This window comes from Rhagoletis pomonella, unplaced genomic scaffold (genome assembly GCF_013731165.1).
Source record: "Rhagoletis pomonella isolate Grant_MI unplaced genomic scaffold, Rhpom_1.0 Rhpom_scaffold_00012, whole genome shotgun sequence".
Lineage (NCBI taxonomy): Eukaryota > Metazoa > Arthropoda > Insecta > Diptera > Tephritidae > Rhagoletis > Rhagoletis pomonella.
Genome location: NW_023458566.1, coordinates 14,150,705 through 14,163,475, shown reverse-complemented (window position 1 = coordinate 14,163,475; position 12,771 = coordinate 14,150,705). Strand labels below are relative to the sequence as shown.

General features: G+C 31.9%; 2 protein-coding genes across 2 annotated transcripts in view; one reads left to right on the top strand and one right to left on the bottom strand.

Moving 5' to 3' along the window:
- LOC118747595 (formin-binding protein 1-like) overlaps positions 1-1,681 on the top strand; it is a 63,528-nt gene extending 61,847 nt beyond the window's left edge. The window contains exon 13 of the mRNA XM_036481646.1: positions 171-1,681. Within this exon, the coding sequence (XP_036337539.1) occupies positions 171-270 (100 nt within the window). The 3' untranslated portion in view covers positions 271-1,681. The remainder of the gene's footprint in view (positions 1-170) is intronic.
- An 8,042-nt stretch (positions 1,682-9,723) lies between these two features.
- Positions 9,724-12,771, bottom strand: part of LOC118747594 — a 111,469-nt gene continuing 108,421 nt past the window's right edge. Inside the window, exon 9 of the mRNA XM_036481645.1 lies at positions 9,724-9,747. Within this exon, the coding sequence (XP_036337538.1) occupies positions 9,724-9,747 (24 nt within the window). The remainder of the gene's footprint in view (positions 9,748-12,771) is intronic.

The following is a 12,771-nucleotide window of genomic DNA, read 5'->3' as shown; positions in this document are numbered from 1 at the left end:
AAAAAAAAAGTGACTTTACTTACTAATTTTGCTTCTGTCTGCTCCCCAAACCCATAACATATGTATGCCATTTATATATGTATTTATGAATGAACGAATGAATGAACGACTGTCAACAATCAATTTAGCCCATATATACATTTGATCGAAAGCATGGCATTCATTTATAGAAGCACTGAAAAACGCTGCGTAGATGTCGAAGGCGCTGAGTCAAGTTCAAGCACACCGACTATTGAATATTTTGAGAAGCAGCAAAGTAGTATTGTTTAATTGCTTTTAAATGTGACTGAAAAGTGGCGACCACCTACTACAGTATGCAACCAACTGCCGAATTGCCGAAATAAGCGAGGAAAGAGATAAGATAAATTAACGAGTATTGCGAAATGGTTTTTGTAATTTTTTATTTAAATTTTTGGTAATGTTAATGTATAAATAATTTAATATGCTGTGAATGAAAGAAAATTATAAACAGTGATACGACTTTTCTGTAATTGTGTAATCTAAAAAATATATATGTATGCATATTCATGAAAACCGCAGAAAAATTTGTAAAAGTAAAAGGAGTATGCACTTTGCGATGTTACAGCGGCGAAGACGGTGATTTTTAAAGGCTCATACGCCGTAATCCTAATTAGTTTTGTAAAGGTATTAGTAAGCGCGACTTGCACAACAGTCTAAGGTAGAGAAAACAAGTTACTAGCAGCACTACTACAGCTAGTTTGGCATCATAAAAAAAAACGCATAGAAATCATTTACTATCAAAAACTCACTCATTCACTCACTAATAAACTTTGTGAAAAAAAACCTCTTCAATGCACCAGCGACACATTCATACAAGAATTATCAACAATGCATATTTTAATACATACATAACATTTAGGCGCATAAAAAGAATGCAAAAGTATGCAGTGAAATCGTATATTTAAACAATACATACAAGTACATACTTACATACAAAAATTATGAACATTAAAAAGGACAGAAATTTAAAAATAATTAAACAAAAAAAAAAAACGAAGTCAAAATATGATATGCAACAATTTTAAAACTGAACTACTCCATGCTATGGAAATGCAAAACTAAAAAAAAAAAACAAAATAATTCAAAAAGCAAATTTGTTGTAAAAAAATCCAACATGCATTATTTAGTGATTTTTGAAGTGCTATGCGACTTAGTAGCCTTCAGTGAATTTGAATAAGCCAGCAAGAAGAAGCATTAATTTTAATTTTTTATTTTTTTTTATCAACTAACAACATTTTGTAATAATTTTATTTAGTTCTTTTCATTTCCTAGGTCGCATTGTAGCGTCTGCTGCAATGCATAAGCTTTTGTACAGTTTCATTTAAAGCTTAACTAAATGTTATATTAATTAATTAAAAGCAACAATAATTAGCTTTTACTTTGCGCCTTATTTTTGTATTCATACTACATATAAACATATACACTTATAAGTATGTAGCTGTCTATAAGCGAATTTAGATTTATAATAATCATATGTTGTATAATGTTATAAGAACAGACAAAAAGAAAACAGCAAAAACAAGCGCTTCAATTAAGCTAAAAAGAGCAAATATTAATCTGTGTAAATGCGCTTATTAATTTGTTAAATTGTATGCTATGTAATTTGTACTTTAATTTAGTAGAAGAAGACGACGAGAAGCAGCAAACAAACAAACAAACAGAGATAGACAAATCAATTGAAAAGCAAGCAAAAATAATTATAATTAAAAGCTAAATAAATAAGTCAATCCACACACGTAATTGTAACTATGCCACACAACTACAAACATACAAAGTACATACTTTAACTTTGGGTCCACTACACGCTAAGCTGACAAATGCCAGCGCTACTATTGTATTGTATTCTATGTATGAAGCGCCAGCGCCCCCTTCACCCCCCCAAACAACTAAACTTTAAACTATAAAACTGTATAGAAATTGAATAATTTAATTAATTTTAACTATTGCATATGCATAAATATGTACATTTATATTGTAAAATTTAAGTTTAATTAGCATTTAAGATTTATTATTTTTTTACAATTAAATTTAGCAGCGAATTTTATTCGTTCTTATACGCTCGTTCATGCGTGTCTTCTCGGTTTGCTTACGCGCGCTGCTTTGCTTTGTTTATAAGTTAATTTAATTTTAATTTCGTTTATGTATATTTTAAGTTAAGCTCAATTAAAATGTGAATGCGCGCGCGTGCAAGGCGAAATTTAATTTAATATTACTGTTTATTGATTCATGGAAAACATTTTTTTTTTTTTTAAATATATAGAAACATACATAATTAATTTGTGTAAAATATAATTTAATAAGTGGCAAACGACTAAATACTGATACAAAAAAAAAATAAAAAAAAAAAATAAATAAAAAATTTGACGGAGTACGAAAACGCAAGATGTTAGCGTCTAGCGAGCGTTAAGAGCACAGAGTGAAAAGCAAAGAAAAATTCCAAAATTTTTAAATGAAATGAAAAATTAAAATTTATCACCTACATATACATACATACTATATATTAATAAATAATATATTATTATACAATATATTATACTTAAAACAAAAAAAAATAATAATAATGAAATATATTAATAAAAATTTAATATTTGAAAATTGTATTTGAAACTTAGCAGCAGCAGCTGATGTGTGCGTTTAAAGCGAGGGAATATCTAAAATGCACGTACTCTCGTACATTCAGTATTTTGAGAACGAGTTGCGCGCTTGCGCATTAAATAAATTAAAAGCACGCGTCCATACGCGTGATATGAAATTCAATTAAACGGAAAAAGAAATGTGGCGAAAAAAACAAAGTGAACTATTAATAAAAGGAATATTACAAAGAAAATCGATGAGGTTTTTTTATTTGTAGTTTAATGGAAAAAGACTCTGATTATAACCCTTTCGTTTAACTGGTGGCCCTTTAAACTCGTCTCCTTTTGGTTCAACTACGAATAACCTGTTCTAGAGTGAATAAAATTGTATATTCCCACTGTGAAAATAGTTAAGCACTTTACGAGGTAATTCATGATTTCTTTCAGTTTTTAATACCAAAATTGTTATCAGACTGGTGTTATCTCAAAGCAAAAGCAAAGCACAAAATGAGCACCTCCGATGATGCCTTATGCTGTAAGTTGTAAAATAATGTGCCACAGAAGATGCTACCGTACGCCGATCTACTCCGAGCAACTACTCTACATTCACTTGGTAAGGCGGCCACGCCTTTGTTAAAGTCGGCAGGGATGTGGTAAGGATGCCGGGTGAAGAGTAAGTTGCTTAGTAAGGCATTATTATGCGCCCCTAATTCCTACGGGGCTATTCATTACTCAATAAATCTGACATAGGTATTTAGTACCCAAGTCTTTGTGTCTATAAGTAACTCATACTAGAAGCAAACTCCAGAAAAATCGATTGCCAGAAGACATCATACGAAAATTAAGAAAGTTCCACTGGAAAATTTTTTTGTTAATATTTCTCTTTATTTAATTTAATTCATTAAATATAATATTATATGTATGTATGTATGAGTGTATATATGTAATTTGTGTGTATGTATGCACTTAGGCATAAGTATATGTATATGTACATAGATATTCGTCAATAGTAGTTTATTTACCACATTTTGTCAATTATACACTAATGATATTTATGTATGTATATTATGTATATGGTAAGTAAATATTCTTATGCTTTAAAATCATTTAAATTTGCATACACACCACCGCTTTCTCAACGCTAAACTTTTATTTATTTCACCGCACTCGGTAATGTGACTACATACCTACATTTTCGCTTTCGATATGGTGTTATTTTTTACAGTGTCAACTTGTTGTTGAAAAAAATAGCTAATGATATGAATGCAGTGTGAAAATTATGCTTGTATTTAAAATCCACTAACAATTTATTCTACTATTTTCCATGGAATTAATATGGTTTTAACAAAAGCATAATGCCATATAAAAAAAAAAAAACAAGTAAAGATTATTTCTTAGGGTGGTGATTTTATTTACTTAGATATGGTTTAAGTATTTCATTATTACAATTTCTTTTTGAATTTAACATTTTGATTATCGTATATATGTACAATGTACATTTTAATGGACATATTTACGCTCTATAGAAGTTTCGTTTTTCATCAGTTTTGGCTTGAAAGTAAACTTTTGAATATAAACAGCACAGTTGAATGCCATTATGACGACCGGCTAAGAGTGTTTTGAGTGGGGAATATCCCCAAAAAGGAACAGAAATTTTTGTAATGTAAAATTCTTTTAAAATCCCAAAGGAACATTCAACATTTTCAGGATTGCGTGGCTGATTTGTCAAAATAACCTGGATAGCGAAAGTTCGCAAGCCATAAAAAATTATGCAATTATTGGATTTGAGCACTTTTTTCGTAAATCGCAAAGTTTCGGAACTGTTCGATCCCTCAATTCTAGCAAAGTTCCCACAACCAGGGTTTTCGGGAAATACAAATAAATACAAAGGTTTCGGGATGGACACAATTTTTGCTGATATTAGAAAAAATTCCATATTTAAGAATTTCGCGTCATTTTGAAAATTCTTACTTAACGCGATTTTGGGACTCATTCTTGACTTTTAGAAGAATTCCAACTTCTTGTTTTTTCGGGACCGTACTTTTCTGAGATTAGAAAAATTCACACATTTAAGGATTTTGGGAGTCTAGTTTTCTTTCAAAAGTTCCGAAGCTCCGGCACAGCCAAGTCCCAACAATATTAGAAAAACTTCCTTTTTCAGGCTTAATAAATTCTTACTTATCAGAATTTTGGGGCTCTGCGTTTTTTTTTATAATTTGCCAAATTTCATCTTTGTTAGACAAATTTCCACTCCTTGGTTTTTTCGGTAATAAATTTCAAAAAATACGGTTGGACAGGATTCGAAACCTTTTTTTTCAAAAATCCAAATTTCAGCACTGTTTTATGTTTTTATGTTTTGTTTTAAAAATTTGTTTTTCGAAAATTCCGAAGCTTCGGGATAATAAAACTTTGCTTTTCGATACTCCCGAAATTTTCGGATATCTAAGTTTTGGTTGTTTCAGATAACTGCAAGATTTTCGAGATTTCAAACCATCCGAAATTTTGCGAATCGAATGTTTTTCAAAACATTTGAAGTTTCGAGACTACGATATATGTATGTACATATGTACAATTTTTTTTAGAAGAAAATAGTGCTTAAATAGGAGAGTTTAGGTGAGGGAAAGTATCGAGGAAAACTAAAGGGCTTTTTCGAGTAGTGAAGTAAGTTGACTAAGCAACGGTAAAAAAGGGTCCGATTTTTATCTGACTTGCCTCAGACGGTCTTTGCTAATTAGACTTGGCTATCCAGCTCCACTTCTCCCATACGAAAATCTTTTATTATACATTTTTTTTGAAAACGCTAAATATGCGTACTTTTGACAATAACTTGCATATTTTTCATAGTTAGATTAATTCAAACTCCGCTCAAAAAGTATGCACGAAAAAAATATGAACTAAATATTAAAATATTTATGTAGCAAAAAATACATATTAAAATATTAAAATATGTATGAATATACATAAGTAGTTCGATAGTTCTCAAATTAGTTATAGACTATTGGCGCATTTATTACAAACTTTCTTACAAGTATAGTTCTAAGCGAAATACTCCATTTCATAAATTTCGAAAATACCTTAATACTTACATATCTATTCTGCATTTATGTTTATAGGTTAGTAGTTTATAGTAGATATAGTAGTAGTAGACTAGAGTGTGAACTCGCATTGACACAACAATTTGTTTTGGCAAGCTCATAGTTTAGTTATTCAGTAGAAAATTGTTTAGCACAACCATATTCGTGTTTGAAACGCTTTGTAGACTAGCGTTCCGCAAAATTTTACAAAATTAATACCAACAACTAAGTTTATACGTACTTACTTACATACATACACATACATATGTGTGTATGTATTGAATACTACGTTTTCTGACCCTTAAAGTACTAAGCTTTAACTACAATTTTCTTTTACATACTATCTATCTCTTTCCTCGTTTGTAAAATAAAGTTAACTTAGATTACATAACTACAAAAAAACGATGAAAAAAATATTTTCGCCATTGCCTGACAGTCTGTGGAACCATAAAAGAAGAACGATTTATTGGGAGCGTTTGTAACAAACCCGTTCCCTGAAGCTTTATTCAGCTATAGAAAAAAGGAGGTTTATCTTTTTAGTTTGGCCCGGAAGGTATTTACGATATGAACATTTCGGACCCCATAGATCCAGAGGGAAAAATAAGAGAGCCTAGAAGGGTTTCCAGAAACCCTTTTGAAGCGATGGACCTTTCGTTCTCGATTTTTTACTCTTTTTTTTATGGAATGGCCAGAGTTTCGGGACTTCTGATTCAAATTCTCTTAAAAGGGAAAAATTTATATGAAATCGGAATGACGCAGTACGAATTTTTCTTTGCACCTAAACGCCTACTGTAACTGTTTCCTTTAACTGACTTTAGAGGCTTTTGAAACACATCTTCTCCTTTAGTTTCTAAAGAGAAGGTCTTATTGAAAAAGGCAATCGAAAATCTCGAGCGTCCGGTTCTGGTGCGACTCAGGCAACGTTATCTTCACTCTCCCGACTTTTCAAATTGTGCTAGCGAGTTGTCTTTAATATATAATTTATAGTTATGGCGTACATATTTTTAGGCTTCGTCGATCGACCAGAGCAGAGAAATTAACATCTCCTCCAATGTCAATAACATGACCGATAAGTTAATGTAGACATGAAAATTAAGTTGATAAGCTTTTTCGCTAAATGCCTTCTTCTGCGATTCCAACTTTCCCTCCTTAGATTTTAATGTTGCATATTTTTAGGCCCGATGAGTTATTTTTTCAGATTTTTGTCCAAAAAACATAACGAAGCGAAGCAGGTATTACCTAAAAGAAAGTGACCAGTATTATCCACAGCTGAGGTAAATTTGAATGAAGTCAAAGGTATGTGGTAAAAGAATCTGTCAAAATACTACCGATCTTTCCAGAAACGGAGTGCCTATAAGTATGCAACGAGTATACAAAATCAAAAGCCTGTCAAATATACATAAGTGAGTGATAGTTTTTAAATTCTGCATTTAATTACAGACTAGTGTTTTTAAATTAAATTATGGAAATTTTGGACATAAAGTTCTGTAAATTAAAAAAGCTTAAAAAGTTGATCAATTATACTTTGTGAAATATCTATGAAATTTACTCGTTAAAAAGAGTTTTCTATGTACATATGTATGTATGTATATATTTTTGAGAAAATTTTCTATACTACAATACATATTTAGTTGATTAGTTGTGAGATTACCCTAATTACAACATTTTAATAACATTTATTATGAACATTTTGCTATATATGGTTACATTTTTTCATTTATACATTTAAATATATTTTGCATTTACATAAATCGTATAAGTTTGATATTTTTCCTATGAATTAGGTTAGTTTTGTTACATTATGCGTTGAAGTTCGTAAAAAGCACAGCATACTTCTGTGCGTTCTTTTGAGGGTGTGACTAGAGCTTGATTGATAGTTATCTGTTTTTGAAATCAATACCTTTGAAGACCTGCTTTTTTTTAAAAGAAGATTTCTCTCACAAGAGATATGTATACGTATGTGTGTGCAGAAAGTCTTTATAAAGTTTCTTTTGAAAAGTTTAAAATCAATGAAACCAAATTTTTTTCACTTATGATGCCGAATTTCCACTAGGCATTGAAATGACAAAAAAATTTGTGCCATTTAAGCAATGTCATCTAGAAACGGGTTAATTGTCTGTTTTAAGTAATGTAATGGCACGAATATTTCTTAATGCCCAAATTTTCCATTTAAATCCCAGTGGAAATCTGATATGTAGACATTAAATGATAAAAATTTGGAAGTTAAAGTTGGGCATTAAAAAACATTACATTAATAAAAGCTCTTATTAATTTTTTAAATGCCATGCCATTTGAATGCCTAGTGGAAACAAGGCATTAGTAAATTTTTGTTTGAGCCAATGCGTTGCGCTTTGTTTATTGTTGATATGCAAGAGTGCTAAAAGGTCCTAAGTGCTGGAGTACTACGTACGCTTTCTTCGCTTATTTAAGTTTATATGTATTTAGTATATTTTTCTAACAGCCATTGAAAGTGAAGGCGTTTTCTGGTTATCAGTAAATAAGTGGACACAAGCGACGTAATTTGAGATTGATTTTTACAAAGTTTCTTCGTCAATCGGTGATTTTCCTACAGAAACCATTACCCTTTCTATACGATATGCAGTAAATAAATTAAAAAAATTTCTATCAACAAAGCAATCATAAATTTTTTTTTATAAATTTAAAATTTTGTAAAAGAATGCGCTACATTTGAAAAATTAAAAAAGTTGAAGCGCCTTCGTATACTTTCTTTTGAAAATTTTTGAATGCACTTTTTTTTTGGTCTGCAAACTATTTTTGACATTGAGCTTTTTAAGTTTTAGCAAAATTTGGATGTCTATTTTAGTGATTTGTGTTCACATTTTAAATCTTTCTTAGTAGTATTTTAATTATTTTAAGCGGCAATTCATCACTTCTCTTCGTATTATAATGTAGTACATACTTCAATAGGGTATATATTTTCATACATATACATATATCTACATATATACAATACGTTTTAAATATTTTGTTAATAAACATACAAACATCTACGAATACAATATTTATTAACAGACGAACAGCCTCAGTATTGAAATATCCCATGGATTTGTAGATAACAGTAAATTTGATTTTGAATTAGAAAATACTTTTTGTAGAGTTGAATTTTCTTAAAATCTATTAGATAGAATTGAGTGAGATTGTCAATTTTGAATTTGGTTTTATGCACAATTTTAGAAAACTTGCTAATTATGTTGATGGTAGTTTTTAAGTTTTTGGTTAATTTTACTTTAAATTTAATTTGTAGATCCTACAATTTATGTACAAATGTATCTTAGTGTTGTTGGTTTAATAGCGTGTAATTTATTTTAATAAGTAGTATTGTAAAATTTTCTTCGTGATATGACTATGACAGTCCAAATTGCGTTATTCAATTTATGTAAATACAAATCAGCAATATAAAAAAAGGAATAAAAAATGTGTTTAGGTAATTCAATTAGCAATATTAGTAGACCTATTTTGTGTTTCGAGCAACAAAATATTCGCAATGAGTCTGTCGTTTGGGTTGCTTTAATGATAAATACCAATGTATTTTATGCTATGTTCACATTACCACGCAAATTACTTAATTTAGTTCAAAACTGAAGTGCGTTCATTTCGAAGAATTTTATTTGGTTTCGAAAAACTCCAAACTAAACTGGACAAGGTATGACGGAACTTTCTTGAAAATAAGTTTATATAAGCTTTAAATATACTAAAAATAATGTTTTTGTAGCAAGTATATGTTCAAATAAAGAATTCGTTACCACTCGTTAATTCAGTGTTAAATTTTCAGTGTTAAATCTTCAGGTAAAGAAACAGGAAAGTTGTAGTCAGGCTTAATCCTGGGTTCGCAGCTGTCGTGAAAGCCTAACATGGAGGAAAAGGGAAGAAAGGTATCGATGGCCTTTTACTGCTGAAGGGGAACTATTGGTAAGAGGTGGAGTCTCTCGCCCAATGTAATTCATTGGCTCTATGAAACCATAGCTAAACCATTCTTGTTTTACCGAGCCCATATCTGGTGGAACTCACTAGAGAAGGCTACACTTATAAAGCAACTAGAGCGTGTACAGCGGATCGCCCTAATGGGCATAAGTGTGGCATTAAAAACCACACCGATACCGGCGCTCAACATCATGTTGAACATTGTCGCCGCGCGAACTGCTATTAGGCTCAGGGAAACCGGGTGGTTAACTGGCTCGAATGCTGGACTCTCTGGAGTTGTGGAGGGCTTTGACTTCCTCTCTTAGTACACAGATTACTGCGTCCCCGAAATTACTCTCACAGCTACCTACATTCCCTCAAGGGGGCACTAGGTGAGGCGGGGTTACTGGAAGAAGGGAGCAGTAAACTACTTCATGGACGGATAAAAACTTGGAGACAGGGTTGGTGGAGGTGTCTTCTGTCGGAAACACTCAAAACTATGTTCAGGCTTATGAACTTCTGCAGGTTGGCATACACTCGCATAGTCAAGCGATCACCACGGCCCTGAACGCTACGATGGTGCGCTCGAAATCGGTAAGTGAATATCTGACCTCTCCAACAATCGCATCGGAGTACTAGAAGTAGTAAGGCTAGTTTGGGTGTCGGGTCACAGTGACATCGCCGGAGACTGTATGACTGATGACCTGGCAAGGAAAAGTGGAACTTGGAACGCCCCTCTCCCCCTGCGGTACACTCTTGGACGGTTGGTGCTAACACCACGCTATGCGCAATTGCAGATCCTTCTGGCCTGGGGTGGACCGGGGGCAGTCAAAGAGCTCCTTACGCTTGGAAAGTCTCACCCCTCAGGCCATTGTGCGATTGGTATTCTCGCGGTAAGACTAGAAGTCTCAACTCATCTCTTTTGTAACAGCTGTCAAGAGGAAGATGAGGCGGAATCATCTCACTACTTTCTATTAGAGTGTCCAACCTTCGCGAGAGTAAAATGGGAACATTTTGGCTCGCATTTCTTGACTAACCCTGAGCTTACATTCGAATTTATTATGGTCTCCGTTCAGTAATTCGTGGTATCACAAAGGACTATATCTTAACTGTCCAAGTGTGTCCCTTGCCTGGGGCAACAACCTGAATCTAACCTGACCTACTAACAGCTGGTATTTACAGGAGCAGTGCTGAACTTAATGGTACTATGTGGCCGATTCAAAAGTCATTGATTTTTTCTTTTATTCTAGGGATTGGTTGCATTTTAGTGAAACAAAAAAATTTGCTTCATGCTGCCCTATGCAGAGTTTCCATTGGCCATTGAAATGACAAAAAAAAAAATACGGCATTAAAAATGCCAGGTGAAATTGGACATTAATGAGTATCCTGTTTGACGTAATGACTGGAATTTTATTTAATGTCCAACGTTGTAAAAAAATTGTTTGTCATTTAATGTGCCGTGAAACTACGGTATAAGTATTTTTCTTACTTGAGGTGAAAATCTAAACTTATGTAAATAATTCCTTTTTGAAGTCATAGCTCAGTAAAAAACAAACACATCAAGATTTTATACACTACTATATATCTAAATATTCACATACGCTTCCTTTCAATTTACATAGACCATTTTATTGATGTTCCTATTTTAAAAACAACGGTAGCATGTGTGTAGGCCTGTTTGTTTTTTTTGTACACGAACATGTGCATTGCAAAGGATTTAACTATTTTCGTCTCAGTTCCATATACATAACAACTAAGTATGTAGATACATATATAAATTTTTTCACTTCTCTCACCACACCGAGCTGCTAATTTCCAGCTACTAGCAACTAGCAACAACAATAACAAAGTAGTCTGTGTGTATATCGGTATGTATGTATGTATGTATGCAACTGGCTATTGACTCGAGCAACAATCTAATCATTAGATTCTAATGCTTGGGTGTAACGCCTAAAAATAGACTTCAATGCCACCTAATGAGTTAACAAATTTTCGACAACCCACACATTTCTGTGCCCCAAAAGTACTATTATTGTACTTCCATGACAGTAGCAACAGGCTTGCAAAAATAACTGCATATGTATGTATATATATGTATGTGTGTGTATATGCATGTATTTATGTCTAATGGAAGCGTTGTTAGGCGTAGGTTGTGATGGTGCTGACGCTGGTGTTTTAAGTGACTAGTTATACATTTTTTGTTTTTGTTGTACTGCTGTGTTGAGTGCTTGACTGCAAAGGTACGCTACGTGCCCAAGTTTTTCCCCCAAATATTTTAAATTTTTAATTTTTTTTTTAATTTCAACAAATCAACCATATTTTCAGTTGCATTTGTCGTATAAGTAATGGCGGTGTAACTTTTTTCTTCAATATACTTACAGTGGTGGCAAAATAAATAGGGACACGACATTTTAACAAATTTTTCCTATTTAATTTTTAATCAGATTTTTTAGAATTTTTTTCATTAAATTTTGCAAGTGCAAGTTTGAAGTTCCGAAAAAATCGCGTTGATTTTTGATAATTTTTATTCTGAATTTTTCAAAAAAAATAAAAAATTGCGTTAAAAAAATTGTCAAAAATCAACGCAATTTTTTGGCAAGTAAAAACTTAAACTGCATTATACTAAAATTCAATGGGCTATAAAACTGCATACTCAAAAAAATTCCAAAAAATCGGATTAAAATGTTGACAATTTAGATGCAATTTTGCAAAATTTTTATAATTTTTGCACAAAGTTTTAAATATGAATTTATATGGTTTTTTGTTGGATAATGAGCTATACTTTTATAAAAAAAATAATAATAAATATTATTTAAACAAAAGAGAAATAGGAAAATTTTTTTTTAAATGTCGTGTCCCTATTTATTTTTCCACCACTGTATCTAGGTACGCACAAATATACAAATAGTGCTATAATACAAAAAGGTACAATGCAGCTACTAAATGACTTTTCCACTTTACGTTTAACAAAACAAAAAAAAAAAAATAACAAGAAAAAACAAGAAATTGACCAAGTACTTTTGTAGCATAGGCATTTTGTAAAGCTAAAGCGCTTTGTTCCTTCAAAATTTCCTATCTCTAGCTTTTCGCTTGTACGTATGTATGTATGTGTGTAAATAGTAACTAACATTTCCTTGCAATATAGGCTCACCCCTTTCCCATATATGTATGTATGTATGTAT